Source organism: Ixodes scapularis, unplaced genomic scaffold, assembly GCF_016920785.2.
Source record: "Ixodes scapularis isolate PalLabHiFi unplaced genomic scaffold, ASM1692078v2 PGA_scaffold1__304_contigs__length_218370807, whole genome shotgun sequence".
Classification (NCBI taxonomy): Eukaryota; Metazoa; Arthropoda; class Arachnida; order Ixodida; family Ixodidae; genus Ixodes; species Ixodes scapularis.
Genome location: NW_024609846.1, coordinates 8,292,752 through 8,320,684, shown reverse-complemented (window position 1 = coordinate 8,320,684; position 27,933 = coordinate 8,292,752). Strand labels below are relative to the sequence as shown.

Below are 27,933 nucleotides of genomic sequence, written 5' to 3'. Positions count from 1 at the left end.
TATGTTCGCAATTTTTACTTTGTAGTGATCCTTGGGCTCTAACGTGCCCCCAAAAACTTCACAGTTCTTTTTATCGCAAAAATAAATTACGCTTCGCCGAACGCTCAGTTCCCCCCAAATGTAACGCTATCAGTCCGAACCAGGTGACAAAGTTTCAACACCAACCGTTATATTATTAAACCGTTATAACTCATCTTTTAATAAGTCCATTGGGAAAATGGTGTTCGTTTTTGCCCGATTTTCAGTGACTGGCGCCATAGAGCTCCATGTATTCGAGTGCACTGTCGGCCGCCACTTTCCCATTGCAAATTTAAGAAAATCTCGTATAACGTTTGATTAAAATAATAGTAAGCGCTGAAAATTTGGATCTGGTTTGGACTGCTCGCGCTCAGTTGAGCTAAGAATGGGGGTTCGCCGATGTCTAGTTAATTTTCTCGCTGAATAAAACCATGTTCATTTTTTTTGCACACCCTCTATTGAGCTGCTAATGCCGCATCATATCTGCTGGCGGAATGATAAGAAAAATATTGTGAATGGGGACGCCCTCTATTTCTTAGGCTGTCAGCGACTAAAGCGACCGAAACACGCTTACTAGATTGCGTACGCAATTAACCAACTTCAGCAATGGGCAGACGTCAAAGCGGGATGCGGAATTGCGAGGTGTGGTGTTGGTAACCACCTGTAACCATTACAGACAGTACTTGTAAAAAAAGCGTCCTACACACAAGGCTTCAATATTATTCTCAATATGCCTGCAAAAACGTGTTTCACAACATCCGATCGCGAAGGAACGGCCAGAATCGAGAACTCATTGCCGCTGCTTCAGGTACTTAAGGAGCCCCTCCTCTTCCTAGCCCTGATTAATTACTTGGGCGCCCCACGTGTTCTTGTACACGCGCGTTTTCCTGCGTTGCGCCAGGTCAAGCAAGTGCTGTTCAAGCTCAAAAACAGCAAACAAACATATAGCAAATTACTTCTTGTTTGTGAGCGTCCACCTGAGCCCAGCTCTAACGCACAAACACATGGTTGTGGTGAAACCCGTTCGGCGACCAGGCTTTTCAAGAGCGCGATAGAGAACAAAAAGGAAAGAGTGGGCGAAGTCTTTAACACATATAAAAAAAGATCACTGATTCTGCGAGATGAGGCCTACAGCCAGGAAAAATAAGAGGAGGAAAGATATGGTGGCTGGCCCTTGGGACCGCACCATCTGCGAGGTCTCCCAAAGCGTTCTCAAGTGTCTCGGACACTGGACGCCTTAAATACGGCTCCGCTGGTAATGAACTGAAGAGATCGTAATCCGCGAGATGGCAATCCCGTCAGCGCTGGTGTTCCTGGTGTTATCCACGTCGTGCGCACTGACTCAAAATGGTAAGCAAGTTTTCTACACAATAGACAATTCGTGTAGCCCGTGAAATTTCATATTGAAGGTTGTAGGTCTGTACGATAAACATGAACATTGGGATTCTTGCTGTTTGGACGTGAACACCAGCGAGATAACTTATCATTCTCAGGTTATTTTACGCTTTAAATTATTGACTTTGTAAACCGACTGAGGATATATTTTAAAGATCGATTTATCTTAGTTTGTTATTGCATAAGATGGAAGAAAGCCGGATTCGCACGAAGGTGCCGAAAGTAGTCACTAGAGTGTTTAGATATATGAATGTGGCTCTTATTTTTCCCCATAATGTCCGTATTATTTTGTGCCGTCCTGTGTATATTACCTTGTAGTACCAGCGTCGGCGACGGATATCAATATTAGTGATCACTATCGAAACCTAAGAACAGGATCGACACTAAGTAATAGCCACTCATTGCCCATTCGGCCTTTAAGGGTTGAATAAATGAAATGAATGAAAATAACTACAATGGTGAAAGCTCAGTATTTCTATTGACCTTAAATTAACACTGAAAACATGAATTGCGCGCCGGACGACGTCAAGTAGAAATCGTGTACATGCCAGTGCGTCGAAACTAGCAACTACATGGAAACGTCGCCTGGCAAGTTTTCCTCACCGTCGCATCCGTGTACAGCAACGCTTGATTCTCTGGCGGTATTTATTATTGCAGCCAATGAGGGGCAATTCAAATTTCCGCAGCGGTAAAACGGTATAGGGGTCAACGTTTAGATTGGACCTCAATGTGTAAATATTTAGTTAGTTTAAAAACTTTCCGGGTTGTAATGTTAGGTTTCTCGGCATATTTGAATGAGTCAATAAACATTCAAGTGTGCTACGGTTTGGGTAGTCCTACAAGAAGGGGAAATGGGGGTTATCACATGACGATCTAATGATTGCGTTTCGGTTCACAAAATATAATAATACTCTCAGGACGTCTTTCACACATTTTAGAATTTCAGCGCGGATTACATTTTTGATGGCCACCGATGCCTCGTCAATCGTAAGACTTGCTACGGATAGGCCAATCATTGGCCTTGTACCTGCACTCCTCGGAAAACTACTCTCCCCCTACACGTACTGTATATTGTAAAATCTTTGACCTACCATTTTAAATAACTTATCCGATATTTGAAAGTACAAAGAACAACGTTACACCAGCTCAGTGTAAGAGAACGCCCTGAATTATTTAGACAAAGTGAAGTTATCCTTTAATCCATAGTCGCGCCTGACGAAGAAGCCGAACCGGGTTTTGAAACGTTGGGCTCCTAGTTTAGGGATTGGTTGGTCGTCCTATTTTCATAATAAAGTGAAGTCAGTTTAGACTATTTTGAGCAGTTTAAAAAAAATGCCTTTAACAAATCAAGTTGGCATATTTCGGGCAATACACTTTGGAGAGTCGATTGCTGCGCTCTGCGAAGTCGGCTCAGTGAATGACGGAGTCAAGGAAATGTTTATATACATAAAAATAAAATTCAGTTTGCAATGTAACAGTGAACTTGACGTTTTAACATGCTGAAGTAAGGCTCCGTTTCACATCTAAAACTTTATGATTCGATCTAACGATAGTTACAGGTTTGTCAATGGGCTTAAGTTGCCTCGGTGTAAAATAGAATCCGAATTTGCCGGCTACGAGTTTTATTTCGACACATATTTGGGCAGTCTAAAACAAACGCCGGTAAGTACATACATTTTTACTGTTTCTGCTACCCGAGGAGCACATCCTTTTACCATTTTATATTTTCAACCGCCCATCAATTGTTTCAAATTATAATTTTTCCTTCGGACAATTGTAGAGTACGGAAACGAGTTTACTTGGAATATTTCGGGTCAAGATTTTGTAAATGCATTAATTTACGTGATGTGTTCTGAATACAAATAACCCTTTAACATTTTGATGTTTTTTATTTATATACTTTTCTTACCTGCAAGATCACCTCAGATGACATCATCAGTATTTGCAAATAAATCAATAATAATTTACATTAGCTTGATCATGCTGAAGAAAAACGTGGAAACACGGATTGTGTTGTGAATGAGCTAGAGACGGCTATGTACGCGTGACGCTTTGTGACCTCATGAGGTCATATGATTGTGACACGACATGACGTCATGGTGCAACGTAATGTCACAACGCCACTAGGACGTCACTGAGGCGTTATAGTGACGTCTTGACGTCACGGTGACGACACTGTCACGTCCAAAATACCTCATATGAACTCCCGACGTCACGGTGACGTCTTAATTACGTCCTGACGTCACGTTTACATCATAATGACGTTATGATAATGTCATCATCATCTTTTAAAGACGTTATGACGTCATGTTGACGTCACGGTGCCACGTCACGTCATCGTCGTTTGTGACGGCTCTTGATGGTTCCTCGTGATGGTTTGCCAAGGCGGTTCTTAGCGACGGTCTTCTCATAAGATTCAGCTCATAAAACACATTTTGTGCTACTAATTCGTGAACTAACTTTGAGCATTGAAGATATTGATTCTTTGATAGTATGCCGAGAAAGTGAACCTACGAGCATTTTTAGAGTTCATCATAACGTCCAAGAAAAACTTATTTTTCTATTTCTTAGATGACAAGTTTCTTTTTTTAACGATATTCAATTTTTTTATTCCTTTACCATTCTAGTTCCTTCCTGCGGTGCTCCCAAAGTGGAGCCTCAACTCGAGTACGAGGACCGCATATTAGGAGGAGACACAGCCGTCCCAGGCAGCTGGCCCTGGAACGCGGCTATCCACACCAAGTCCAACTTCAGGCCTGAGCAGTTTTGCGGCGGAGCTTTGGTGTCGGATCGACACATCATCACAGCTGCGCACTGCGTCAGGTATGTCTTACAAGGCCAAGTTTTTTGTCACCTTACTCGGTTGCGAGGAGAGACGTCGACTCTAAACCATTCGCTAAACTATGGTGCGTGAAACGAGTCTTTGATGGGTGTCTTTAACAAGTCCTTATCTCTTGGTGCCTCGATTTCTGCCTGATGGCGTCATAGAAGCCTCACGCTGTGGCCTACCGCAATCCTAGCGGTGGCACGGCAGATTAGGTGCAGGCAGCAGACGCACAGCTCCTCAGCTGCCGCCATTTATGCCCGACAGTCGACCGAAGCTGAGCAGACACGAGACTGGCCATCGCAAAAAACAGCGACCCTTGCGTCCACTCTTCTTTTCCGACTGTATTTCTACAACTTTTGATAACTCTCTGACCTCTTCCGAAAAACCGGACCGACTGACCCACACGCGGAGGCGTTGGGCTTACTGTACCGGGCAGGTCTTTCAGCAGGGTTCAGATCCCTACGACCGACAGCACGACATGCAGGCTCCTGGGACGTAATTTCTTCCACTTCAGAACCAATTTCGATGGACGGGAGTAAAAGGCGATAAAAACATCAATCCAAGCCGTGTTCCAGTTACCGTAGTCGAAGCGGTACGGACTCTTAGGGCCCTCAGTACGCCGCAATTCACTATACTGCATGGCTAGCGGAGAATGATTTCGATATTCCTACTCATTAGTTGGAGTGTATCATGGAGAAAGATCCATTCAGGGTTTAAGTACATGTTTCTTTAGAAAATAACTGATACATATGTGGAGTAGATGACAGCTGCCAATAATTGTTCTAGATTTGATTCACTCACACGCTACACTCTATCGTTAATTCCGCGTAATATTTTGAGGAACTTCAACTACTGCATAGCACCACGCGATTCATTGGTAGGCGATGTATACTATATTGGGTGTCTTGTTTTTTTTAGATTACTTGATGTATATAGTAAGAGTGCAAACAACTTTATTGTAAACATATTAAGACCTACGTCCTATGGGTGTAGTATATAATTCCCGATGCGTCTTAATAAAAAGAAAACACTTAACAGAAGTGCATTTTCTGGTTGTTTGATGATAATCATTTGTAATTCTGTATTCAAAAATTTAATGTGCAAACATGAATTGTCAACTAATATAAACCATCTAGTCCTTAACTGCGGAAAACTATTATTTACGAAGATTGAAGCCATTTTTGTACGACCTACAGCATTTACTTGCGTGCGATCTTTTGAGTAGTAAGCAGAAATTAATTAAGAAATGTAACTGCGCAAATATTAAGAGTTGTTTTTCAGTGCGAAAAGTTTTAATAAGTGTAATACACAAAAACATCGTGTGTTCCACCACAGTGCTTAACGAGCCCGAGAGTCGAGTTGCTTTAATATGCCACCTAGAGTGAACAAGTTAAACGTTTCTGAGGTACTGAATAGTAAACACAGAAAATGTAGCCCTCAAAAGAGTAGTGGATTCCTTGCAATGGACCTACATCCGACAAGCTCGAAAGTGTTATGTGATATACTGCAGGATTTATATCGAACATTTTTATGACAGTTTCTTTGTGTGTGATATTAAAAAAAATTAGACAAAACTTAGCAACCAAAGTCTGGCCAAAAATATTTCATTCATTGCCTTTTTTACAGGGCACGACCCTCACAGACAATCCGAGTTCACCTCGGTTCCTACAAGAGGACCTTCCTCGACAGAGGAGAAGTAGCTGTTGACGTTCAAGAAGTCTGCCTTCACAAAAATTACACGGGTCACGTAAGTCACACTTTTGCCAGACAGTTCTTGAGTAAAACAATGAGTGCGCATATAAAAAACACAAGTGCAAGTGAAGTACACAAACAATGTTACAGTATTGAAAGCCGCACGATACATCAACTGTTCTCGGTTCTCACGAGAGGGCAAGAAGGCATTGTAAGGTTTTGAAAGTAATGCGCTCTGTTTTTCAAAGCTTTCAAGGTTCCTACAATAACATTATTGAGTATACCCAGATGAAAACTACTAAGTAAGATGACGTTACTGCCTCCTGATTTTGGTTTTGAAGGAGCAGTCATCTAGTTTTAGTTCATATACGCCGCATATCTAATTTGCGAAACGAGCCCTTCTACTTCAATTTTTTTCTAAATCTATAGTCTACAAAAGAAGTGCCACGAAATTCAATATTACACTGTTCTTTAAAATGGGGTTAATAATACTGGAAGCAGCAAAGTTTGTTAAAAAACACTCTTCAGGGTGCAGATAACTGTCTAAAGCTAATTGTGGTGACATGCCTGATGCATACTCAAAACGTTTTGCCCTAGCGGCCACAAAGCATCTCCAGCAAACCGTATCTGTTAACTTGTATTTGAGTATCAAGTGTGAGTCTTTTTTTTTAAAGGTAAAATGTAATATAGAGCGCAACATTTTATCAAAACTAATTTATCGCAGAGCCTAATGTATTACACCTTTGTGTAATATTGTAGAATATTGTAGAATATTGTAGAATATTGTAGAATACCAATTGCAAATTTAACATATCCCAATTAAGACAGTTCTGCTCGTATACTTCTTATTTGAAATAATTCGGCGCAGATGCATTTCCCCCTTTCTGGAGATTGCATTGTTTAACACTCCGTGAAATCGTGTTACCTCGAAATAAGATACAGAATAAAGTTGTTTTTCCTTCAAGACTACTACATCAGGAAATTTCTCGCAAGGCATGATTAACTTATTTGCTCGTATTTTAACTAAATAAATTGTTATCTTATTTTGGCCGTAGCAAACCTCCCGTTAAATCAATTGATGTTCGTTTTAGAATACCAAATCTCGTTCACTACGCTCGTTCTTCACTTTGTTCCGTTCATTTAGGAGATATGAGAATGTTCTGGACGTAGTACTGGTACTATACCAGTGACAGGCAAGTTGCGGTTGTCGCGATCTGGAAGCTCTCAAGATAAGGCATGCTTGATACCAAGAAGAGATGGTTGTTCATAAAATGTGTCAGTAATCATTCTGCCACATGCAAGACAGATACGATGCTTAAATTAAAACTGGCTTGTGTTGTGTAAATGTACACGTGCAAACCAAACGTCATGGCAAGAGAGGAAACGCAGATCACCTTAGAACGATACTTGGATCTTGTAATTAGTCAAGGCCTTGGAGATTCAGACACGTGTGTTTTGGAATGTAGAGGTCAACCTAACATAGATCTCGCGACTACCTTGTCTTGCCATGCGAGGCTCTGGTGCAGCTAGTTCAAGAGGTGAGCTCGACCTTGTACGCATGGAGCTAATGATATAAAAAAACACCCTAGGGCTTAATTACTTTCTATTATCGATGCAAGCACATTTTTATAGGGTTTCAATTTTGACACCGATACAACCACACTGAATACATTCCAACCAGGCTCTCAGCAATTTCTTGGCGTAAAGGATAACGTATAGGATGACCTATAATTCGAGCCAGCGTTACAACAAAAGCATGCATTTAAAATAAAGCTAATACCCCCCCCCCCCCCCTCGGTTTTATTTGTAAAGACTAAATTTTTTGTGTACGGTTCTAAGCCATGCCATTATGGGCAGTCCTAATATACCACTAAAAATGTATTTTTTCCACGCAGAACGACATTGCCATCATCACTCTTAAACGGCCCGTTAACTTTACGGACCACATCATACCAGCGTGCTTGCCGACGAGCGGCGAAGCAGTAGAAAGCGGCACAGTGGGCTATATCACCGGATGGGGAATTAATGATCGTAAGTGATTTAATACACCTGACAGCTAAATTAATGGTCTTGAAACATCCTACGCTGGTGAACATGTGGCGCATAACATGGTAGTGTTATATCACTTTCTAATGCAACACATTGATTGTTCCTTATTTTTTCCTAGTAACGTTGGCTTATCGCGGACAGCAAATGGTTGCAAAATAATTTTAGAGTTTGCCATGTTGGAAGATTGTGCTTAGATTATTTGAGCTACGGCTTATAGATGTAACTAGGTTAGTTCTGCAGGCGTTATGACGTGACCTGCTAACGTGTTTTCTAATTTCATTGTTTGATGTTTCAGCTAAAGGGGTGCACGCCTCACCGACATTGAAGCAAGTAAAGACGCGGTTTCTGAAGCCGCAAAAGTGTTCCGTCGACTTCAACCTGACCATTCCGGGCACCACAATCTGCGGCACGCACGAGTACGGTTCCACCTGTGAGGTAAAGGATTTACATATGCGCGCACATTAACCTCTCAGCAAAACACACGTTAGGTGAATTACTGTGATTTAGAAAAATTGCTTATGAAGCAAACATCAAGCTTAAGAAGGCAATTTGGCCTCAGAATACTAAAGCGCTGGATCAATTTCGTTGACCATACAAGTACTGTCAAGTTGGTACACAGCGCGGCACTCTTAAAACAGACAAACTGCTAGTTTTTTTTTCTTCTTCCCCTTAAAATTGAGCAGAAGCTATAAAAGCTATTAGAGGAGTTAAAAGTCCTCATTTAAGGCAGTAACCTCATTGATAAAGTTTTATTCTCGCCAATACTCTGTCCAAGTAAAACGCAGAAAAGTGCCGATGTCGTCTTTGAGTGTCGCGCAGTGAGTGTGGCCCCTACGAATGTGATAGACAAATCGGAATGCTCGTGTTTCCACGTGAAAGGCAAAATAAGCCAAAGAATGGCCAGGCTTCGCTCACATACGGTAGTAGCACCAATTTCATGATAAAAGGATGTTGGTACTTTGGTAAATCTGATTATTTAGTGCTTTAGGAATGAGTACACAAATCATATTTGCGCTTCGTCACAGTGCAGATTGCGATTTTGAGTCAACCCGTTTCGGCGCCTTGTCGGTCGCTGGACAAGGCCCAACTTTATCGGTCCAACGCGTATTGTGTAGAGAGATGGACAAGCGACTTTTTTAAGTGAACTCGATTTCATTCTGAACCATTTTCGGCGTGAAATTTAGTATTGTAGATCTATAAGCGTGCAGAAAGTCCTAGATAAAGCAAATGTGTTAGCGGAAAGCTCAACGGGTCGTCCGTTTTTGTTTTAAACCATACTATGCACTGGGCAACTGATACATTCGAGATTGCTTTGTCAACTCTCAAAGAACCCAAGTTCCTTGGGCGGAGCCTGGGCCTGAGTAAAATTCTGTCACCAGCGTGTCATAACCGCTTTTAACATGCGCTCACCAATTCGCTGAAGCTTAGACTCTATTTTTCTCTTCCCTAATACGCACGTTCATAGCTATTTTTTTTACACACAATTTTGTACTCGAGTGTTTCCATCACGTTATTTAAATGACGTGCTCTAGAACGTTTAACAGCACTCTTTGGTGTGTGCGTGTATGTTTATATTATAAATGCCTAAAATGTTCTGGTGTGAATACAGATGCATTTTATTGTAAGTGCCGCACGTCGTGAATCCCAGTGGCCACTTTTATATTAGCCGAGTTGCTCGTGTCAAATGTTTACATTAAATATGCAGACATTCACGCGTGTGCAACACGTTGTGTTGTCGATCTGTTTACCATCCGCTTGACTCCCTTATGCAAAGCAGTCTCTTTTTTGTGTGTGAAGTACAGGAGGGATGTGCATTTAAAATGGATTTCACACACTCTAAGAAATTTGAAGCGTCTACTTTTCCGCAAAGCACTTTGAAGAGCTGATTTCTGATATCTACGGAAGCAGCTCAAGGAATGACGATGTTGCAAGTCAGTTTAAGCAAAGCAACATAGTCTGGGCAGTGACACTGGATAAGAAATTTCATGCTCAATTGCAGTTAGAATGTTAATAACTATTACAATTACAGCGCAGACCGGGTTTTGAGGTCTTAGAGTCTTAGAGCGTGTTGAGCTTTGTCATTTGCCGTAGAATGTAGAGACTGGTTTCCTCATGTGCATTGCAAGTAGGTAGACACCCTAGATCTCTTGGGGAGCGCGATGATTCTCAAATGTAAAGCAGCGCTCAATTGCACCCAACAGGGTGACAGCGGTGGACCCGTGGTGCAGAAAAAGGACGATCGTTGGCTTCTGCAAGGTGTGTTGTCCGGAGGTCCCCATGTCTGCGGCGACAAGAAGTACCCCATGCTCTTCACCGAAGTGTCAAGTTTTCTGGAGGAGTTCATCTATCCGTATATGGCAGCGGAAACGCGGAAAGAAAAGGCACTTCTATGTTCACTCCTATGACGATGCGATGCGACTAGTGTAAATCAAAGACGGAAATGGGACCTTTCTAATATTATCTGTTGCTCGACCGAATGGCAATAAATGTCGAAATAAATAGGACACTTGTACATACATACATCATGCACTTTATGTGGTCGTTCATTTTCCTCGTAATTGGCTCCGATGCGGCCATTGCGGTTAACCACAAACTGTGGTTACACTCAGAGTGTGGTCACCGAGGTTTCGGGTCAAAATAACAATACATTGTTAGATTAAATTGTGATACTTTCGAGCACGATTGAGGGTTTTTCTTCGAAGGTACTGTGTAGACTGACACAGTGTCGACAAACGAGTCCGCGTTTGCCCACACCACGTGTGGCCAATGCGCGTGCGCAGAAACGAGACCCGCGTGAAGTGATACGTCTACGCATGCGCTGCCTGAAGAGCAGCGCCACGGCAGCTGCGTGACGACTGAGATGCGTGTTGCTGTATTATTACCTGCTTCCTTCCTCTATTGATCTTGATGTCCTTATTTAACCCACGATAATTGGCGTCTACTAGAAAGGCCGGAGGCCCTTACCAAAAGGCCTAATACACCCAACAATAAAAACTGTGGCAATGGGAATTGCACACACACACATACACACACACAAGAAAGAATAGTAGGCACACGCGCTTAGAAGGGGGAAGTATGAGAGGTGATGAGGGAGCGGTTCAGAGAATGCGAAGGGAGTGTCTAGCGTCCCTACTATATTCCTTGGGGTTCGTCTCCCCTGCCAGGACGATGGCCGTTAGCGTGTTTTGTGGTGAACGCAATAGCTGCAGAGTTCTTATAAGAAAAGATTGTCGGTGATGATCCGCACGTGCCAACCGGGATTGAAGTGCACAACAACAGGTGTATCGGATGACGCATGTAGCTCGTAAGTCAAGTTTAAGGTCACCCAGAAATAGCGGCCATACAAATACTGCTTTGTCTCTGTTGCCAAACTGCCTCATCCACTGAGTCTCCAACAAGCGTCATCATGCAGTGGTCGGTTCATTGAAGTAATCACCAATGCCATATTAACTTCACAAGGGGAGAGAATCGCCGCACATGCGACATTGCGCAAATCGACCGGCAATGAAATGCTGAAGTGCTGATGCTGTATTATTATTATTAAAAATGTCTTTATTTACAAGTTTCTTTCTAATCTATGTTCTACTTATATTAGAAAGAGAGGGGAAACTTCCGTCTTCATAAAGATTCGCTTCGAAGGCGGTGCTGCGACGGGCACCCCGGGCATGTGCACTCACCAAGGGAACTTGGACGTAGCTTTGACGGCAGTCTTCCGATCACTTCTTCTAAAATCCGGTTCTGTACCGTGCAGTACCATAAAATATTTGCGCTTGTGTACTGTTTCCCACTTGCGCATCGACTGCAGGACCCGTCAACGTCGCCTTTATTTTCGTCAGCGTTCTTCAGTACCTGGTTCTCAAATTCGACTCGGACTGCTGGGGAGGCGGCCGTTACGGTTCGGAATCTCCGGAGATGCACAGTACCTCTCCAAGCGTATCCGTTCCGTAGTGGGTTAACGTATTTCTGCATAAGATCACGCAGGACCCCTCGTCATCGTAGTGCTCTAGGGTTTTTTCTGGCGGAGTGGGGTCGCGATATGCTCTTTGGCCTGTTGGAGGGTGTAGGGACAAGAAATGAGCTTCCGAGCAGTGTGCTGCGCTCTCTCGTTCCTCTCAATTCAGGTATGACCCAAAACCCCAAAAAAATTTTACTCTGATTCCTCTGGATTTGAAAGTCGTCGGTCTTGCCTTGATCTTCCGGCACGTGTCTATGTCCTCCTTAGATTCTGTATTCATAAATACGTTTTGGAGCCCTCTAGGGTTAGGAACTCGGCTTCCGCGGAAGTAGGATAGATCTAAGTACTGATACACTAGATCACGTACATTTTGCCTATTTCACTTCTTATTAACATACGTCAACACAGTGAAAAGCACTGCTCTGATTCAGTATATCTGCATACTGGAGGCCGAGGATTATGGCACTAGGTTACTTCATGTCAATGTTAAAAACGGCTATCCCATTGCTTTACGTCGTACCTATCAACGCACCATTCTTTTCTCGTGGCAACATAGTTGATTCATTAAAACCTCATTTTTATTGGGCTGAAGTGAATCCTTATAATTCTTTTAGCTGATCTAATCTTAATTAATGAAGGTATTTAAATGTATTTTTGTACTTTTGTCGCTTCTGTAGGAAAAATACTTTAATAACTGTGACCCAGTGCCAGTGTCTATGGAGTACCAGTCTATGTCATGGGTACATGCAGGGGGTACGTAATTTCGTTACTGACTTTTCTGCAAAAGATTAGTAAATTTGCGTACTCGAAAACCATATTTCTAAATAAATAAAAAGTTAGCGCATTTCAGAACAAGCACAACTTAATTATTGCTAAGGTACATCAGTATGTTAGAAGTCCTTGTGTGGCAGTGATTCTGCCTTTAGGCTATTTTTTTGTAACATGCACGTCGCGATGGTACTGAATGAGGTCAGCATGTTCGAAATTTTGTTGCAGAACCTTATCGCCAACTATAAAAGCAATGAAGGTCCTACGTTCTTCTGTTGGAAAAGAAGCGCCCATTCCAGAAAGTTATCAGCTCATGTTTGTCAGACAATTCATACTTGTCCAATCAGCAACGAAATGGGCTCGTGTGAAAAGGCGCTTAGCTTGCCAACTTGTGCTATATTTTTTTAATAAATAACGTCTCAAATTAACACTTCTCTCAACAAGTGCCACCAACAAAAAAAATAAATAAACAGATCTAACTGCACAAACTTATCGGCGGGATTCATTCATCACACACATTGCTGTTTCTGTCTGATAGCGACACACGCAATGTCGCACGATAAAACGACTTAGGACGCTCTAGCGATTGCTTCATATAAAGGACACCATATCACAAGTCGCAGGGCAGTTTTATCTATAATCGCAGGCGTGTAAGGTTCCCACACAAAAACATCTGCACGGTGGTAAAGAAACTGCTCACGTGCTGACAATAGATTCAGGTTATGATTAAGAAACCTCTGTCCTGCATTTTTTTCTTCGAACTCCTGGTTGTCGGACTTGGACTGAAACTAGGTAAGTTCTATTTATCATTTATCCATTTGTTTATTGATAGTGTTAGCTTTTCGGGGCTGTTAGAGGAGTTTAGATGTACACATGAAAAAAAAAAACTTTCGTACGCGTCGCATAATAATAAAAACGACAAACTCCACTCAAAGCACACGTCAGTATAAAAACAACTGTAGTAAATTTACACAAAAAAAAGTTAAGAAACACGTGCTATATATGGATGACGTACGAAACTTGAACTCTAAGCGGAAAATATCGTCTACAGGGCGATTGCCAATACACACAAATGAATAAATCACAATGGGAGGGATAGTTAACTTTCAATCTACGATTGACTCAATCACTTTTCAAACACGCCTCTGTTGACACTGTTCACTATTTCTGGATGCAGAGATTTCCCATCTAAAATATTGTTCCAGGGAAGCACGAATACATAAAACAATCGTCGTTCCGTTCAATCAACTTCAATTTCTACTATGGCAATGTTGGGTCAATGTTAACTTTCTTGATGGTGATTTTCGTACTGACTATATGATCATGCATGTAAATTGCATGCTAAAGGGTTAAATTTTCGTCAATTATCAGTTTAAAAACTTTGTCGGCGACGTCTGTGTTAAGAGTTATGCTAGTCGACGACATTCATAGCCTTTATTATGACATGTACCAGTGTGCTGCCGTGTCTCTTGATATATTGAGTGAGTGTAGAGCCATTTCATATTATTGGTTTTGGAATATACGCAATAAAAATATTCTCTCTATATTACATACATCCATGAAAGAACTAATATAGTGACTGTGTCAATAAGGACATTCTTTGTTTTATTGCTACTTCCTGTTTTTTCAAAGTAGATCTATCCACATCCCCAATCAATAAACGCTAACATGTAAAAAACATCGGCCTTGTATCAGATATTTCAAAAACTAGTGTGTGCCTGCACGCCGTTCCAAAGAAATAGATAAGGAAAGATATAGAAGCGCCCACATTTGGTTTGATTTTGTTATCATTTAAGCATCCGCAGCCTCTCAATGACAGGAATCTGACGCGTACTGCAGGAAACAGTTTTATTGAGAGGCTTTGCTTTTATATTTTCATAAATATGTGTTTTTCTTTCTGATTTGTTTACGATAATTGACATGTAGAACAAAATCAGGCGAGAATATCATTTACCATAAACTGTGCCCCAGCCCACAACGTAGATGCTGGCATTTGAAGGCGGTTCTTCGCAGTGTTCAGGAAGGCAGATTGGGCGAATATACTTTGTAAAATTGACCAATTCTTTTAATTTCAATAGTGCAAGGTCTTTCTGTAAAATGAAAAGGTTAGTTCTAAAAAATACAAATTAGTTGTTTTTTTAACAAGAATACATACCACATTAAGGGTACAGTTGTCCTGAAGGGGTACACAGGCGTAATCCACTTCCATGCAAATGATTTGATCTTCCAGATCCTCATGGATGACTGTTGTGTCACTCCTTTCTAGATGGACATTTTTGACTTTATTTCGTTGACAATGTACGGTATAATTGTTTTTTTCGTACTTCCCAGGCGAACTGAAAGATAACCTGTAGTGTTCTTGGTCCTTGAAGCATTAGGGGAATGGAAGAAGAATTGCAAGAATATGTATTTGATGTTGCAATGCTGAAGTCAATGTCAAAACACAAAATGACTCCACTATTTCAAATGGTGTATTAAAAACAAACGGGTAGTGAGTTCACGACGACATATATTTCAGTCCTGATAACGACATAATAGAAGAAACATGTACTATAGTAATATACCGAGCGTTCCTTCTAAGACGGAGCAAAAAACTGCGACAGTACGTTGATAACAACTAAAACCCTCACACGTAGATAATGCATTTGTTGGGGCCAGTTACTCTCGGAGGAATAATTAATCAATAAAGATTAATACAGCAACTTCCGACAAAACGGCAATCATTGCCGCTAATAAAAGTCGCGGTCACATCACATATTTAAACTGTTATTGTTTTTAGTATTCGGATTTTGGCTTAAAGCGACTAGTGAAACCACACTGAGGCTGTTTTCGCACGTGAGTCTCTGAAAACGACCGTTTGAAGGGGGTGCTTCTTCTATAAAGTTGCGACTCATACACGGAAACACTTATAACGGCAAACATCGGAAAAACGAAAACAAGACATTAATACTTTGCATAATTCTTACCAATTCAATGTCAAAAAAAGAGAGCGACCACTTATCCAAATATGTATTGGCTTAAGAGTGCAGTTACGAAAACTGGTAATTTTTTAGTTTTTACAGACATTAAATTGAGAAGTGTTCCGTAAAGGATTACGTAATCCCAGCCCCAAAACTTGTCTGCCTCGTCTGTGTACGGTCGTAATCGCAGTTACCGGGTACAGGGGAACGCTTGGCATCAGACGCTATCGGAGCATTCGGCATGGCAAGACAGCAGTAAAGTGATTCGGACGGTCTACAGTTGTAGCTGGGCTGGTAGGCTGTTCTGGTAGTACCCGAGAACACGCGCACTTATGTACTTGCTAACGGTTATTGAGATAGTATACTTCGTGAACAGTTCGAATTTTATAAACACACGTAAACCAATGTGAAATCCCGGAACTCAACGGGGGCTCTCGAAACTTAATTTTTGGAAAAAAGAAAAGGGAGTAAATGGATACATACATGTAGCAATGAGCAGCAGTTAAAACAAACTGGCGGCTTATTAAAACACCACCGCAAAGGAATTGGTATTCTGCAGTATACAGCCCCACCATCCAGGGCCAGTGGCCCGGAGTCGCCTCGGTACCATTAATAATTCGTTCAGAAGCGGTATTCTGCACTCCTCGTCGTCCACATATCTTCATTAAATCATCTTTCTCTTCGTTTCTGTCTCTTGAGCATACCCCTGCTGTAAATGGCAAGTAGGAGATAACCATGTTTATATGATGAGATCTAGGCGGTTTTAATTATTATTAATAACTACTTAAAAACAGTTTGGGAAAGTTTGTTGGGCTGAGGGGGTTCAGTTCCCTCACACTGCTTTCATAGGAATTCAGCGGTGCAGGAATAATCAAATGATTCCACATTGACTAAAGGAAATAATTCCGAACAATATCACGAGGCTCACCAAGAAGGTTGACATCGCTTTCTTGAGAACTATTGTCACATTTTGATTAAATCCTTCCTGTTACATATATTTATAATATAAAATTTACGTATCTTGGTGGAGTTTGCAGGGATATAACAAATAAACAAAGATAAAATCAATAAACCATGAATGAGATTATTTTCTTCTGCAAAATCTTAAGCAAGCTATAGCCTTCTGAAATAAACGAAGAACACATCACTGCACACGCGTGTCAAAAAATTACATTGCGCGAAAAAAAAAGAACAAAGCACTTTAGAGCAATATTGACGGCGCCAGGCTCGGTTTAGTCGGCGGTCCCCTCCTTTCCACTTGTTTTTTTTCTCTCTCGGCATTTGGGGCGCGTGGAGGAGAGGTCGATTGGCTTCGCCTTCAGGACCGAGATGGTCATTCCGAAATTACCCGTGACGTCATGGACTTCGCGCTCAGAATTTCAAATAAATCTCTCGCCGTCAATATGGCTCTAAAATATATTTTTTGCATACAATTTATTTGGTCGACACACGTGTCTCAACCAAACTTTTAAACTTTTCTTCTCTTTTCAAAGGTCCTTTAAGGAAGTGTAAATGTGAACAAAAGGAGGTTGTTCACACTGTGTTATCAAATGCATATCCTATTCCTGAGACCTTTCTAAGTACGCTATTTTCTTCGTGGAAACATTTCTTTGTAATACGTGCCCATCTAAGCACTCTCAACATTTTATTTTTCAGTTCTGACTTTTGCTTTTAGGAGCCCATAACAAAGGCCACAATAAATAAATGTGGCACAAATGAGCACACCATTTCAGAACTGAGATTGTGCTCAAATGAACGTAAGAGCGTTGTATGAGTCACTTATGCCCGACTCCCACTAGAGCGAAAAACAGAAACAAAAGAGAGCGACAAGCCTCAAACGCAGGTAGCACGCTCACGATGGTACTTTCGGCAGACGCTTAGTCGTTCGGTGCTCGCGAAGTAAGCATGAGCGATTGCAAGCCTGCCAAAGACAGCCTCGCGTGCATGGTGCTCGTGTTTGAGCATAGCCACCTTTATTCTACAAAGCCTGTCAAATCGTGAAGGACTCTGGATTGAGGCCTGTCGCTGTTTGTTTCTGTTTGTTGCTCTAGTGGAACTCGAGCGTCACAAAACCCAGTTGAACAGGATACAAACTCGCAACGCATTTTGAGCAGCACTCAAATTACTTTTAATATGCATGGTCTTGAAAAGAATACAAAACAATTTCGAGATGGAAACTAGCTGTTTTCGCAAATATTTGACAAGCTGAGAAGCAAGTGATGAAGTCATATTTTTTTTTTTGAATATTAACCAAATATAGTCCCCTCGCTTCGATCTTTCTCAGTAAAAATCTAATTCTGCGATAATCCCTCTAGGTGCCTTTCACCACCTACACAAACGACTTCCCCTGGGAAACCTAGTTGCCATAAGTTTAGTTCACTTCGCACGGATCTCGATTATAAAACAGAATTGGAGAATGTAGGCGAAGAAGTCCTAGAATAATTATGGCGTAGATGGGATTTAACTTAATTTAGGCATGGCACCTGCTGTTCTATTGTCTGTCGGCAGGCCCGCTTCATAAACCGTTCGGATATGAGAGCACATAGGTGTGGCTTTCATAAACCGTTCGGATATGAGAGCACATAGGTGTGGCTTTCATAAACCGTTCGGATATGAGAGCACATAGGTGTGGCTTTCATAACCCGAGAAACGCGCAAATTATTCTCAGGGTCGCCGCTCCCTTTATTTGTCTACGTGATAAGTCGAGCTGCGTGTTATTGTAAGAAATAAATGCTTCATTTATCTTGATACTACGGATAAAGTCATAAACGCAAAATGTGTTTACGCGCAATTTTTTGGTGGATGTGATGGACATTGCAGCTTTTCATTTCCTTGGTTATTTCATGTCATTTTACTGTAGCTGTCGCTTTTTTCAAATAAACTGTCGAGTATTTGAAATTTCAGTGAACTGTTCGAATGTGGACGAAATACTGCCGGAAGCCGGTGCTCGCGTAGAAACGGTTAGTACAAACCACCGTAGTCGAGACAAAGTCACCTAGCTTTGTATCTATAGGACACACGCAAAATTCTCCACAACTATCATAATCATGCTATTCGCATCCGGCATATTGTTCCCTTTCACATCTTCCAGTTGTGGACAAGGCGCATCTCCATTTAACTAGGTTTTCATGATATTAGGAGAATTTATTTGTGTACCGAGTGAGTTCCTGTTTACTTCGGTTTAAGAACAAAAGAAAAAAAGTAGCGAGATTTTGAAAAAAGAGTAGACTGCTTCCGAAATTTCCTGCATGCAACACTGCGTGTGTGGCATTATAGGGCATCTTAGGACATGGTAGGGTGTACCACACCCTAGCCATGGAAAGGAAGGACGTGGTTTCGGTTTCTATTGCCGCGTCTTCTCAGCACTGCAGGAAAATTAATTCTGCGCTCGCTTATTCCAGCCATTCACCTTCGTGACAGCCTTCGTTGAAACACAAAGCGATTGGGGCAGTATCGACATGCCTAGAGTTAGCGAGGAGTAGGAGTACGGCGGGCCGCGTCCCATCCCTTTTGAAAAATTCAGCGTGAACTTCCAGTGAGATTCTGTGAAAACTGGGGAAGTGTCACCCATTTTCCTCTGAATCCAGCTCAGTTTACCAGTATTTAATGAAAGAATTGCCGGCAGCTGATATCGGTTACCACATTTTGCTGGAATTTTACCGGCAGCCACTTTCGTTCACCAGACGACCCGGCTTTGCTGGAAGTTTCACCGGCTGTCATTCGTTTCCCCATGCACCCTCTCTCCCTTCCCTTGGGTGCGTGCAAAAAATGTGAGGGGGACTTTTTGCTGGCTCATTTAAAGAAAACCGGTTTGTTTGTCTGTCAACTAGCAACGGCAACGAACGGACGCTCAGTGTCGGCTTCCCGTACCATGCGCGCGACCTGTATCGTCCAGAGCAGCTGGGCGTGCGGATAAACCAAATCTTTCAGTGACCCTTATTTGCGCCTCCTCGACCCTCCGACTTCAGAAGCATTAAGCGAGGAAAAAAGATGCCCGAGATGCCAATGTTTCAGCATCAAGGACGACACCGTGACTGTGCCAATGATTTCTCAACGGTGGCGGATGTTGGTTGCGCGTTAGTGGTTTTCGCTAAACGTGCTACTGACAGCGTGTGTCTGCGTGTTTGTCGGTGTGGTTCGCCTGCTCGGTTTTATTAGTTGAACTACCGTACATCTAGGAGTTTACCCAGCTGCATTGTTAGTACATGGAAATATATCTTTTGCGACAATTAACTCGGTTGTTCCTATTTGTTCTGATTTCTTTTGTCTACAGCTTTTCAAATTATTTCTCTGGTATCGATTCTGTGAAATGAAGAAGAACTATCAGGTCTATATGAACCAACCGTTTTCATTATTACCAAATCGTCCAGCATCTGGTAAACTTGTACCACCCACAATTCACAGGCTTTTTCCTAAGTGCCTTCTGTTGACATATAAAAAAAAAACAAAAAAACACTGTACGTTTCGCTGAATTCCGGAAAATTCCGTGATATCTGATAAATTCTGGTGAATTCAGGCAAATTCGGTGACTTCCGGTAAGTTCCGCTTTACCGGGAGTAAAAAGAAACCCATAAGTCAGTCGAATAGATTTTGTTTCCTTGAAACGAAATGCCGGAAAAAAATCCGATGACTTCCGGTAAATTTCAGCTACACCGGTAGTGAAAAGAGTACCATAATACAGTAAAATAATTTTTTACTGGCAGTGAAATTCCGGAAAAAAATCTTTTTCAATGGGGATACTTTCCTGGCAGCCTGGCTACAACTCAAGAGTGCAGAATGACCCTCCCGAGTGACGGATTTTTTTAGGAAGTCTAGGGCAGTGGTGAGCATACACAAGCTCACCTGCCCTCTCACAGTAATTTTGTTTAAATTAGTTTTTATACTTTTTTAGATGTATGTATGGACGTCAACCCAACAGCTTAATCATATAATTAACGATAAAATGATAACAATTAATTGGGTTAGAATTTCGATCAATAAATGGTCCCTCTTAAAACGTAAAACAGGTTTGCCCGAAGTCTTTGAATTTAAGATCACTTAATGATTGAAATAACAACACTGCATACCATTCCAGGATTTAAGCGCCTAACTGTATTGATGGGGGAAACATTACAAATATATTTTTTGTTATACCTGATATTCCTTACTAATGTTTCATGTATGTAGCAATTCAGTTGTTTCGTTCAACGCAGTATCTGTATACGACAAGGAACGTTGCATTAAAATTAACGCTAATGGTTATCGGACAACGTTATGGCAGATTTTCAACACTCAATTATTTACGCTTGGTAACCGATACTCAAACTGCAGATTCATGCAATGAACAACGTGCAGAATATACCAATTAAAGCGAAGAAGGGAAAACTCATAACAACGATACGTTTATAATTATGTTTTTCTGCGTTTGTATATGAATGTCGAAAGCATTTTTTTTTTCATTTCATAACAGGATACACAATTGTCCCATTGTGTATCCTGTTATTACGCAGCTAAGCATTTGCTAGGTAGCCAACTTCTGGTTTGAGCGTAAACAATTTATTGAACAACACGGAAGTTTCTTGAGAACTGAAATGTCGAAGGGCATGCACATGTATGAAAGGACCAACCCTTAGACCATCTCGTTTTAATGTTAGCTTTGTGCTAAAAGTACGCGTAATGTTTGTTTGATTGTTTTTCTTTTCTTTTCAATACGGCACATTTACCGGAAACTTTGTCTTCCAGAACATCCGTTCTGCTCGAGGCCAATTTCTCATTCCGTAACGCAGTGCTTCCATCTTCGCCGTCTAAATAAATCACACACGATAAATGGGGCGCGTCCTGCGCTTACATTTTTGCGTGATTTGGTTGAGCCGGTGATTTCAAACGCACAAAAACGACGGAAGCCATGACCATGCACATTGGGCGCTGCACGCCTGGCTCCATCTGGTCGTAGCGTTGGCTGGGTGGGACAAAATGTAAGATTTAGCAAAAGGAAATATTACCAGTCTTGCGACTTAGGGATTAGCGGATAGCGACTGTACTTTCCATTTTGTAGATATTAGCTAGTGACTCATCAAAAGAGACCCGTGAATTATTGGCAGAACATTCTGAATCTTTCTGGCTTTTGGGAGAGGTTTAACCACTCAAAAATTATGCTATGTACATTTTGCTCAAATTTTACGCACTAAGGCCCCCGGTTAAGCTTTTTATTTTTGCTCAATCCCAGATTCCGGATATATTTTTGAGGAATTAGAGTGTTTTGGTCATTGATCGTGAGAGGGAATTTTCACTTACCGAAAAACGTGCTGAAAATAAGCATGAAACCGAGTTGGCGTGAGCTCATATTTCCTACCTACAAGACACGCCGCTTTCGTTTTTCAGCGTTTAAACCGGGTTATTTCTTATATCTAAGCAATCGACGAATGAGAGAAACCTCTGGCTACGGCTACGTGCAGTTATACATATACTAAAAAGCCTCTCGCGAGTGGTCCTCTGTTTTTTTATAAGAAGCACCTAACGTTTGGCTTACGTCCGAACTAGCGCTGACGTCAGGACTCGCCCATCTCGAGTGGATGGCAGGGAGCCTATCATCTGTGCCTTAGTCACCGCGACCCATTGATCTCTACGTGTATTTGCTAGATGGCGTTTAACCAGCTCCGTCTATGACCGGGAATGCGACCACGGTCGGTCACCTTTTCGGTAGAGTTATATTCTCTCTAGACATTATAGTAATTTGGTGGACAGCGTTATGGCGGTAGGGTGCCATACAAATAGCCGTGGGTCTAGTACACTATACCGTGGGTGATAATTTGTGATTGATTGAAGTTGTTCGACGAAGTAAATTATTGAAGCCCAGCGTCAACGGTAGCCTTATCTTTGAGGATCCGGCGAAAGTATTGCGAAAGCGTAGCACCGGAGGAAAGCAGCGGAGCTAGCATCGAAAGGAGACGCCCTACCGGGAATGGGCCCCTCCGTGGTTCGACAGTGTTGACAGGTGGTGGTGTGATTTCGTTGGTGGTGAAGTCTTATGCTCGCGAACGCTTGGATACGAATCAAGAGACGCCGTGGATGTGCTCGCCATCATTTCGGGACATTCGCGAGTTGATATATTCCCCGGGGTCTCTCCACAAACTTGTGTGCCGATGTGCCCGTGAATGATTTACATATTTTTATACCATATATTCGCCTGCGACGTTCTAAACGAAATTCATTTAAACGAAGTGAATTTTTCACGGCCTATCGATGACGGGGAGCCCCCTTGCCGAAGGAGCACTATTGCCATAAGATATAAGAGGAGCCGGAAATATGCAAAAGCGTGTGTGCGCCCCACCATCGCCCAAAGCCGCATTCGTTCCGAGCTGTGCTGCTTTTCCCCGGTGCAGTGAATTCGTGAAGCTTTTGCCAGGTTTTCAAAGATCAGGCTACCGTTCACGCCGGGTTTCAAAATATGTTTCGTTGAGCAATTTCAATCAACACGAAATATTACATACGGCTATTTTTATGGCAGCCTGCCACCACAAGTGCCACAACGCTGTCTGCCATCGATAGATGATAGTGGCTGTACCAGCTCTACCCTATCTAATAGGCGGTAGATTGCGCCACCATACTCTTTGTTTTGTCGCCTGTTCCTTCGTGAGTATATACAATATACATTGTCGACAGTATGCACTTCACGACGATCGGACGGAATCCGGCTTATTTTAAAGATTGTTTTGAAGACAGATTTTTTTTCGGCATTAAAGCAATAAAAAAAAGTGAAAGCCGTTTACAACTCCCTCTAACGCCGAATTGGAGCTCGGCTCTTGAATAGGAGGAGGGAAGGGTACTGAGGTTAGGGTAGACCCCTCCTCCTCCTCCTCCTCCCCTCATTCTTTAATATGCTCCGGGGGGGTCACCTGACCTCGGAGGGCGGGGTCACGTGACCTCGGGGGGGGGGGGGGGGGGGTGTCGCGTGACTTCGGGGGGTGGGGGGGGGAGGGGGGTCACGTGACCACGAGGAGGGGGGGTAACGTGACCTCGGGGGTCACGTGACCTTGGGGAGTCACGTCACCTTAGGGGTCACGTGGGGGTCACCTGGGGTTCACGTGACCTTCAGGTGACCTTGGGAGGGGTCACGTGACCTTGGGGTGACCTTGGGGTGACCTTTGTTACGCCGACGGCGACGCCGCTCAAGCCGGAAACGGGCGCCTAAGAGCTGCGCTCTAAAACGGAAATTAAATTGTTCCGTCCTTTACGTAGGACCCAACAGCTATAGGCTCCTTGCACTGACGTCACATCGCATACTTTTGAACACCAACTAAGAGGAGGAGAGGGAAGCTGCCTTTGTGAGATTTTTGAGTGACGGGTTAATCTTCTATAATCTTCTGGGAGGAGGATAGCGACGCCTGTCCAAATCCGGGTGGCACAAAGGAGGATCCTGATAAGAGGGGAGCTAATTCTTTCCCTTTTCTCTGGAGGGCATCGGAAATGACGTCATGTGCAAGCCACGTATTTACTGAGAAGACCGGGAACATAGCCGGGAATACTTTTCGAACTTGCCTCTACGGAAATATTTGTCCAAGAACGTCGAACGACCCCCGTAGTGAGCTGCTTGACGCACGCTTTCTTCATTGGTTTGCCGCCAAATCCGAGCGGGCTACGAGACCTGGTATTTCATGGTTCTCAAAGCGGAAGATAATACCAAACGGGTAAGAATCCTTAAGATACAAATAGATCAAAACTTTCAAGAAAGTCCGGAAAACACCCAATGCACATTACAGGTTGGGAGTCGTGCTCACCAGGTTTCCACAGCTTAGAAGGGTGACAAAAATTTGTGGCTGATAGGGGTCGTCCGGGTCGCAAAATGGGCATCCGCAAAGCGGTTGCTCGAGCAACTTGAACGCCGATCGAAGCCGCGCGCGAGAATTCTTCACTTCTAAAACGTCACAAATGTGATGGGCTATACTGATATGCGTCTCTCTGTGGAAAGGACGAGAAAGAGATCAGGGGGACGTGGGAAGAACTGAAGTTTGTTTAATTCGCCAACTAGTGCAGACTTTCTTGGTTTTGGTTTCAATTCAGGTTTTGACGTGACTGACACGCATTTGCTACTGTTCCTCATTTCGTGTGAGTATGCGGTTGAGGTTGCTGAGTCGCGATCGCCGAGTATGCAAGCATATTGGCGATTCTTTCCCAACGTTTCTTTTGTTTTTAAATAAAAACCAACGCTTGGACTGAAGTGCAAGGACAGCAAAACGAGGTAATTTACACCGTGTAAAATCAAATCGTATTTTATTTCTCTTGTGACCGACACAGATATGCGACAACAATTTAAGAAATGCCGTGAATTTCATCAGCCCTGCACTGCTTTGAGGTCATGAATGGGCAAACTCGTCTATTGCTGAGAAATCATAGCGTGGAAGCGGTATACAAATATATGAACATGCACAGGCTACGGCGCAAATTCTATTTGGATCGCGTTCAGTTACCTCTAGGCCCACGAGGGAGGCGTCGGCGCACCTCAGCTCGAAACCCGTATAGCGAAAGCTTGCCCAACAGAACCCAGGGATCCCGGGCTCAATACCCACTCCTGCTGTAGCACGGCCGAATGTAGCACGGCCGACGCGTGCTACATTTGTTTTGGACTTCGCATTGATATTCTATTTTTTGCTTACCCTAGGATGTAAAGTTAGGGTAACTCTGCGAGATAAACCGATTCCTCTTTGAAGTGACGGTTACTTGGGTCTATGGAAGAGTAGGTGTAGGAGCAAATAGTTACAATTTTGCGTTGGGTAATTGTATATATAATTCCTCGCATTTTTTAGTGACGTGTACAAGCCTGCATGCGTGTGATGCGTTCGGCCGTTTGATGACGTGTGCAATAGTTGTGCAATACAAAGTGAAGGAGATACGATGCTAACTGCGCGAGCAAGGCAAATATTTTTGTGTCCTTTGAATTAGGTAATACCTTGCACGACCTTGCGTCTTGAGCTAAGTGGCAACTATACATTTGACTGCAGTTTCTATTCGATTCTAAGCCAAAGTAGTGGTTTCTACTTGGTCTCGTGGATGACACTATTTCAATTTACTAACTTCCTTGGTTAGTGACGGTAAGTGCACACCTATTACTAGATGCAGTTTGTAAGAGGTTAGTAACATATCTCACAACCAGTGACGAATCTAAAGCCTTTAAGTGCTACATCCTTATATCTCAGAAAATATTTTAATTACTCTGGCCAAAAGGAGAACGCAAACATAACCAGCGTTTTTCTCTGACTCAGCGCATTAAGCAGCACGAAGATCTAACCGTCAAGTTGGTACCCCGGGTAAAACCATTGACCAAGTAAATATTTCTGACGAGAACATCGCAGTTTCACGATGAACAAAAGAAAATAATAAATGCCGTGACGCGTTTTAAACGCTTTAGACGTGCAAGGGATGATGTATTATTATACTGACATTGGTATAAATGGGTTTTATAAGGTTCAATGGCCGAACGTTATGAGCAACTCTGACGCGGGGTCACACTGTCCATATATCATACAAAAGTAAGCCTGCGAATGCCGCATGACAAGTTTTTTCTTGAACGCATTTCCATGCGGCATTCGAAGCACACATTTCTCGGTGACTTGCGTTAAAATATGAATGTAGACTGCGTTTTGTATCATGTATAAGAAGCGTGACTCCGGCTTAACGGTACAAACTGCGCCGACAGTCGAATTTAATGATTATCAGGTCTCCTTCAATGTACCTTCGCCATACTCGCTGCAGATGTGTACGGACAGAGATGAGGCAACGGAAAACCACGCTCTTTACTGATTAGCAGACCATATTCTAAACGGGAGCGCGGAAAGTGGAACTCCTAAAACTACAAAACGGCCTTTTAGACCTGAACGTGAACGTAAGGAGGAACCAACAATCTTAAGGATTAATGAAATGTCCGTCCCTAGTTATCACATGTACCAAGCTTATGAAGCCAGAATTTTGAAGCATAAACTACGAGTCTGCTAAAATGAGTGTTACTGTGCAGGCGAGCTGTTGAAAGTTCATAGAGAAAATAACCTCGAAACCAGAAACAAAGAAAAAAGGGACAACCACCACACCGTCGTTTAAATTGAGACGGTGCTGTGTTTGTCCCCTTTTTTTGTTACTTGTCTCGAGGTTTGTTCACCATGATGAGTCTGCTACTTTGAGGGAAACCTGACTTCAGGTTTAACAGAAATATTACGTTTTTAATTTGATAATAAAACTTCTTGGGGTTTGCATGCCATGAAAAGGGCGAAACAATTCTGTCACGCCGAAGTAAACAATTATCCTAATTAGACATTATTGAAAACAAACTGACAACGTCTTCGACGTTCTGTTCAAACAAATTATTCTTTCAAGTCTAACTAACTTCGGAGGGTGGCACAACGCAACTGGATATTTATAAGAACGTTAATTTTGTATTAGATCCTCTGGGGGATTGTTTTATTAGTAAACAGACAGGGAAGCTTATAATCATTTTCAATCACTGATTGTCCTCTTCAAAATGTAGTTGTCGTGCAGAAGTTGTCCCTCCCACGCTTATTACCTTGTAGTGCTTTATTTTTATACGATCGTTTTCTGCACATACAATGTTGTCAAGGTCAACATAACTCACTAGTGAGCAAGACAAGTTTTAAAGGAGCAGTCGATGAAAGCAGAAATATATATTTGATTGGACTTGAGTCGCGACTCGCTTTTTGAACCAGTTAAACACGGTACACATGTCTCGACACGCTACGAATGCACCATCGTGAGAAATACTGAAGTTAGTTGTGACTGAGTAACTTCGTATCAGATTATATAATTAAATGATAAGAGGCATGTTCGATATTTCTACACTCATGTTGCGTGAGACTTAGCGCAAAGGTAAGTAAGCATCAAATTGAAAATTCATGTCTTCGTTAATTTTTCTGGCTAAATTTGTAAATTCTTATCCCTTCGCTCATTAATTATGGTTTTCTCACTTAGCAAGTGGTATATACGAAGTCATATACAAAATTAAAAGGGGTAAATTTATTGTCCTCGATATCGGCATGTACCTTCCCGGCTGCTCTACTATTCCAGGTTGTGGAGGAAAAGTCAAGTGCTACTGGAAGACTGGAAGATACTCTTTGAAAACGTCTCGTGATAATTTGACCTTGCATGAATGGTTTCGGCACTGAGATGTCAGAAGGTTTTAGTAATTCTACTATTATTCTATTGAGCGTAAAGCTGAGGTAAACTCATGACATCTATCGGATAACTGTATGAGTCGGAGTTCTCGAATACACAGTACGGGGGACGGA

General features: G+C 42.3%; 2 protein-coding genes across 2 annotated transcripts; one reads left to right on the top strand and one right to left on the bottom strand.

Annotated features, from left to right (window-relative positions):
- Positions 1-1,221: 1,221 nt before the first annotated feature.
- Positions 1,222-10,478, top strand: LOC115318301 (chymotrypsin-like protease CTRL-1). The gene is made up of 6 exons (XM_029978008.4): positions 1,222-1,368; positions 4,041-4,236; positions 5,867-5,987; positions 7,828-7,963; positions 8,277-8,416; positions 10,183-10,478. Exons 1-6 carry the CDS (start codon positions 1,305-1,307, stop codon positions 10,384-10,386), a joined length of 861 nt encoding a protein of 286 aa, XP_029833868.3. The 5' UTR covers positions 1,222-1,304; the 3' UTR covers positions 10,387-10,478.
- A 4,172-nt stretch (positions 10,479-14,650) lies between these two features.
- LOC121832961 (serine protease 48-like) lies at positions 14,651-21,986 on the bottom strand. Its single transcript, XM_042290622.1, is given in 5 exon segments — positions 14,651-14,794; positions 14,860-15,023; positions 15,026-15,069; positions 16,148-16,373; positions 21,938-21,986. Coding segments are annotated over 5 exon segments (627 nt in total).
- Positions 21,987-27,933: the final 5,947 nt, after the last annotated feature.

Coding starts and splice junctions, on each gene's coding strand:
- LOC115318301 (XM_029978008.4), top strand. CDS start 1,305: ATGGCAATCCCGTCAGCGCTGGTGTTCCTGGTGTTATCCACGTCGTGC. Junction 5,988..7,827: donor ACAAAAATTACACGGGTCAC/GTAAGTCACACT, acceptor TTTTCCACGCAG/AACGACATTGCCATCATCAC. Junction 8,417..10,182: donor AGTACGGTTCCACCTGTGAG/GTAAAGGATTTA, acceptor TGCACCCAACAG/GGTGACAGCGGTGGACCCGT.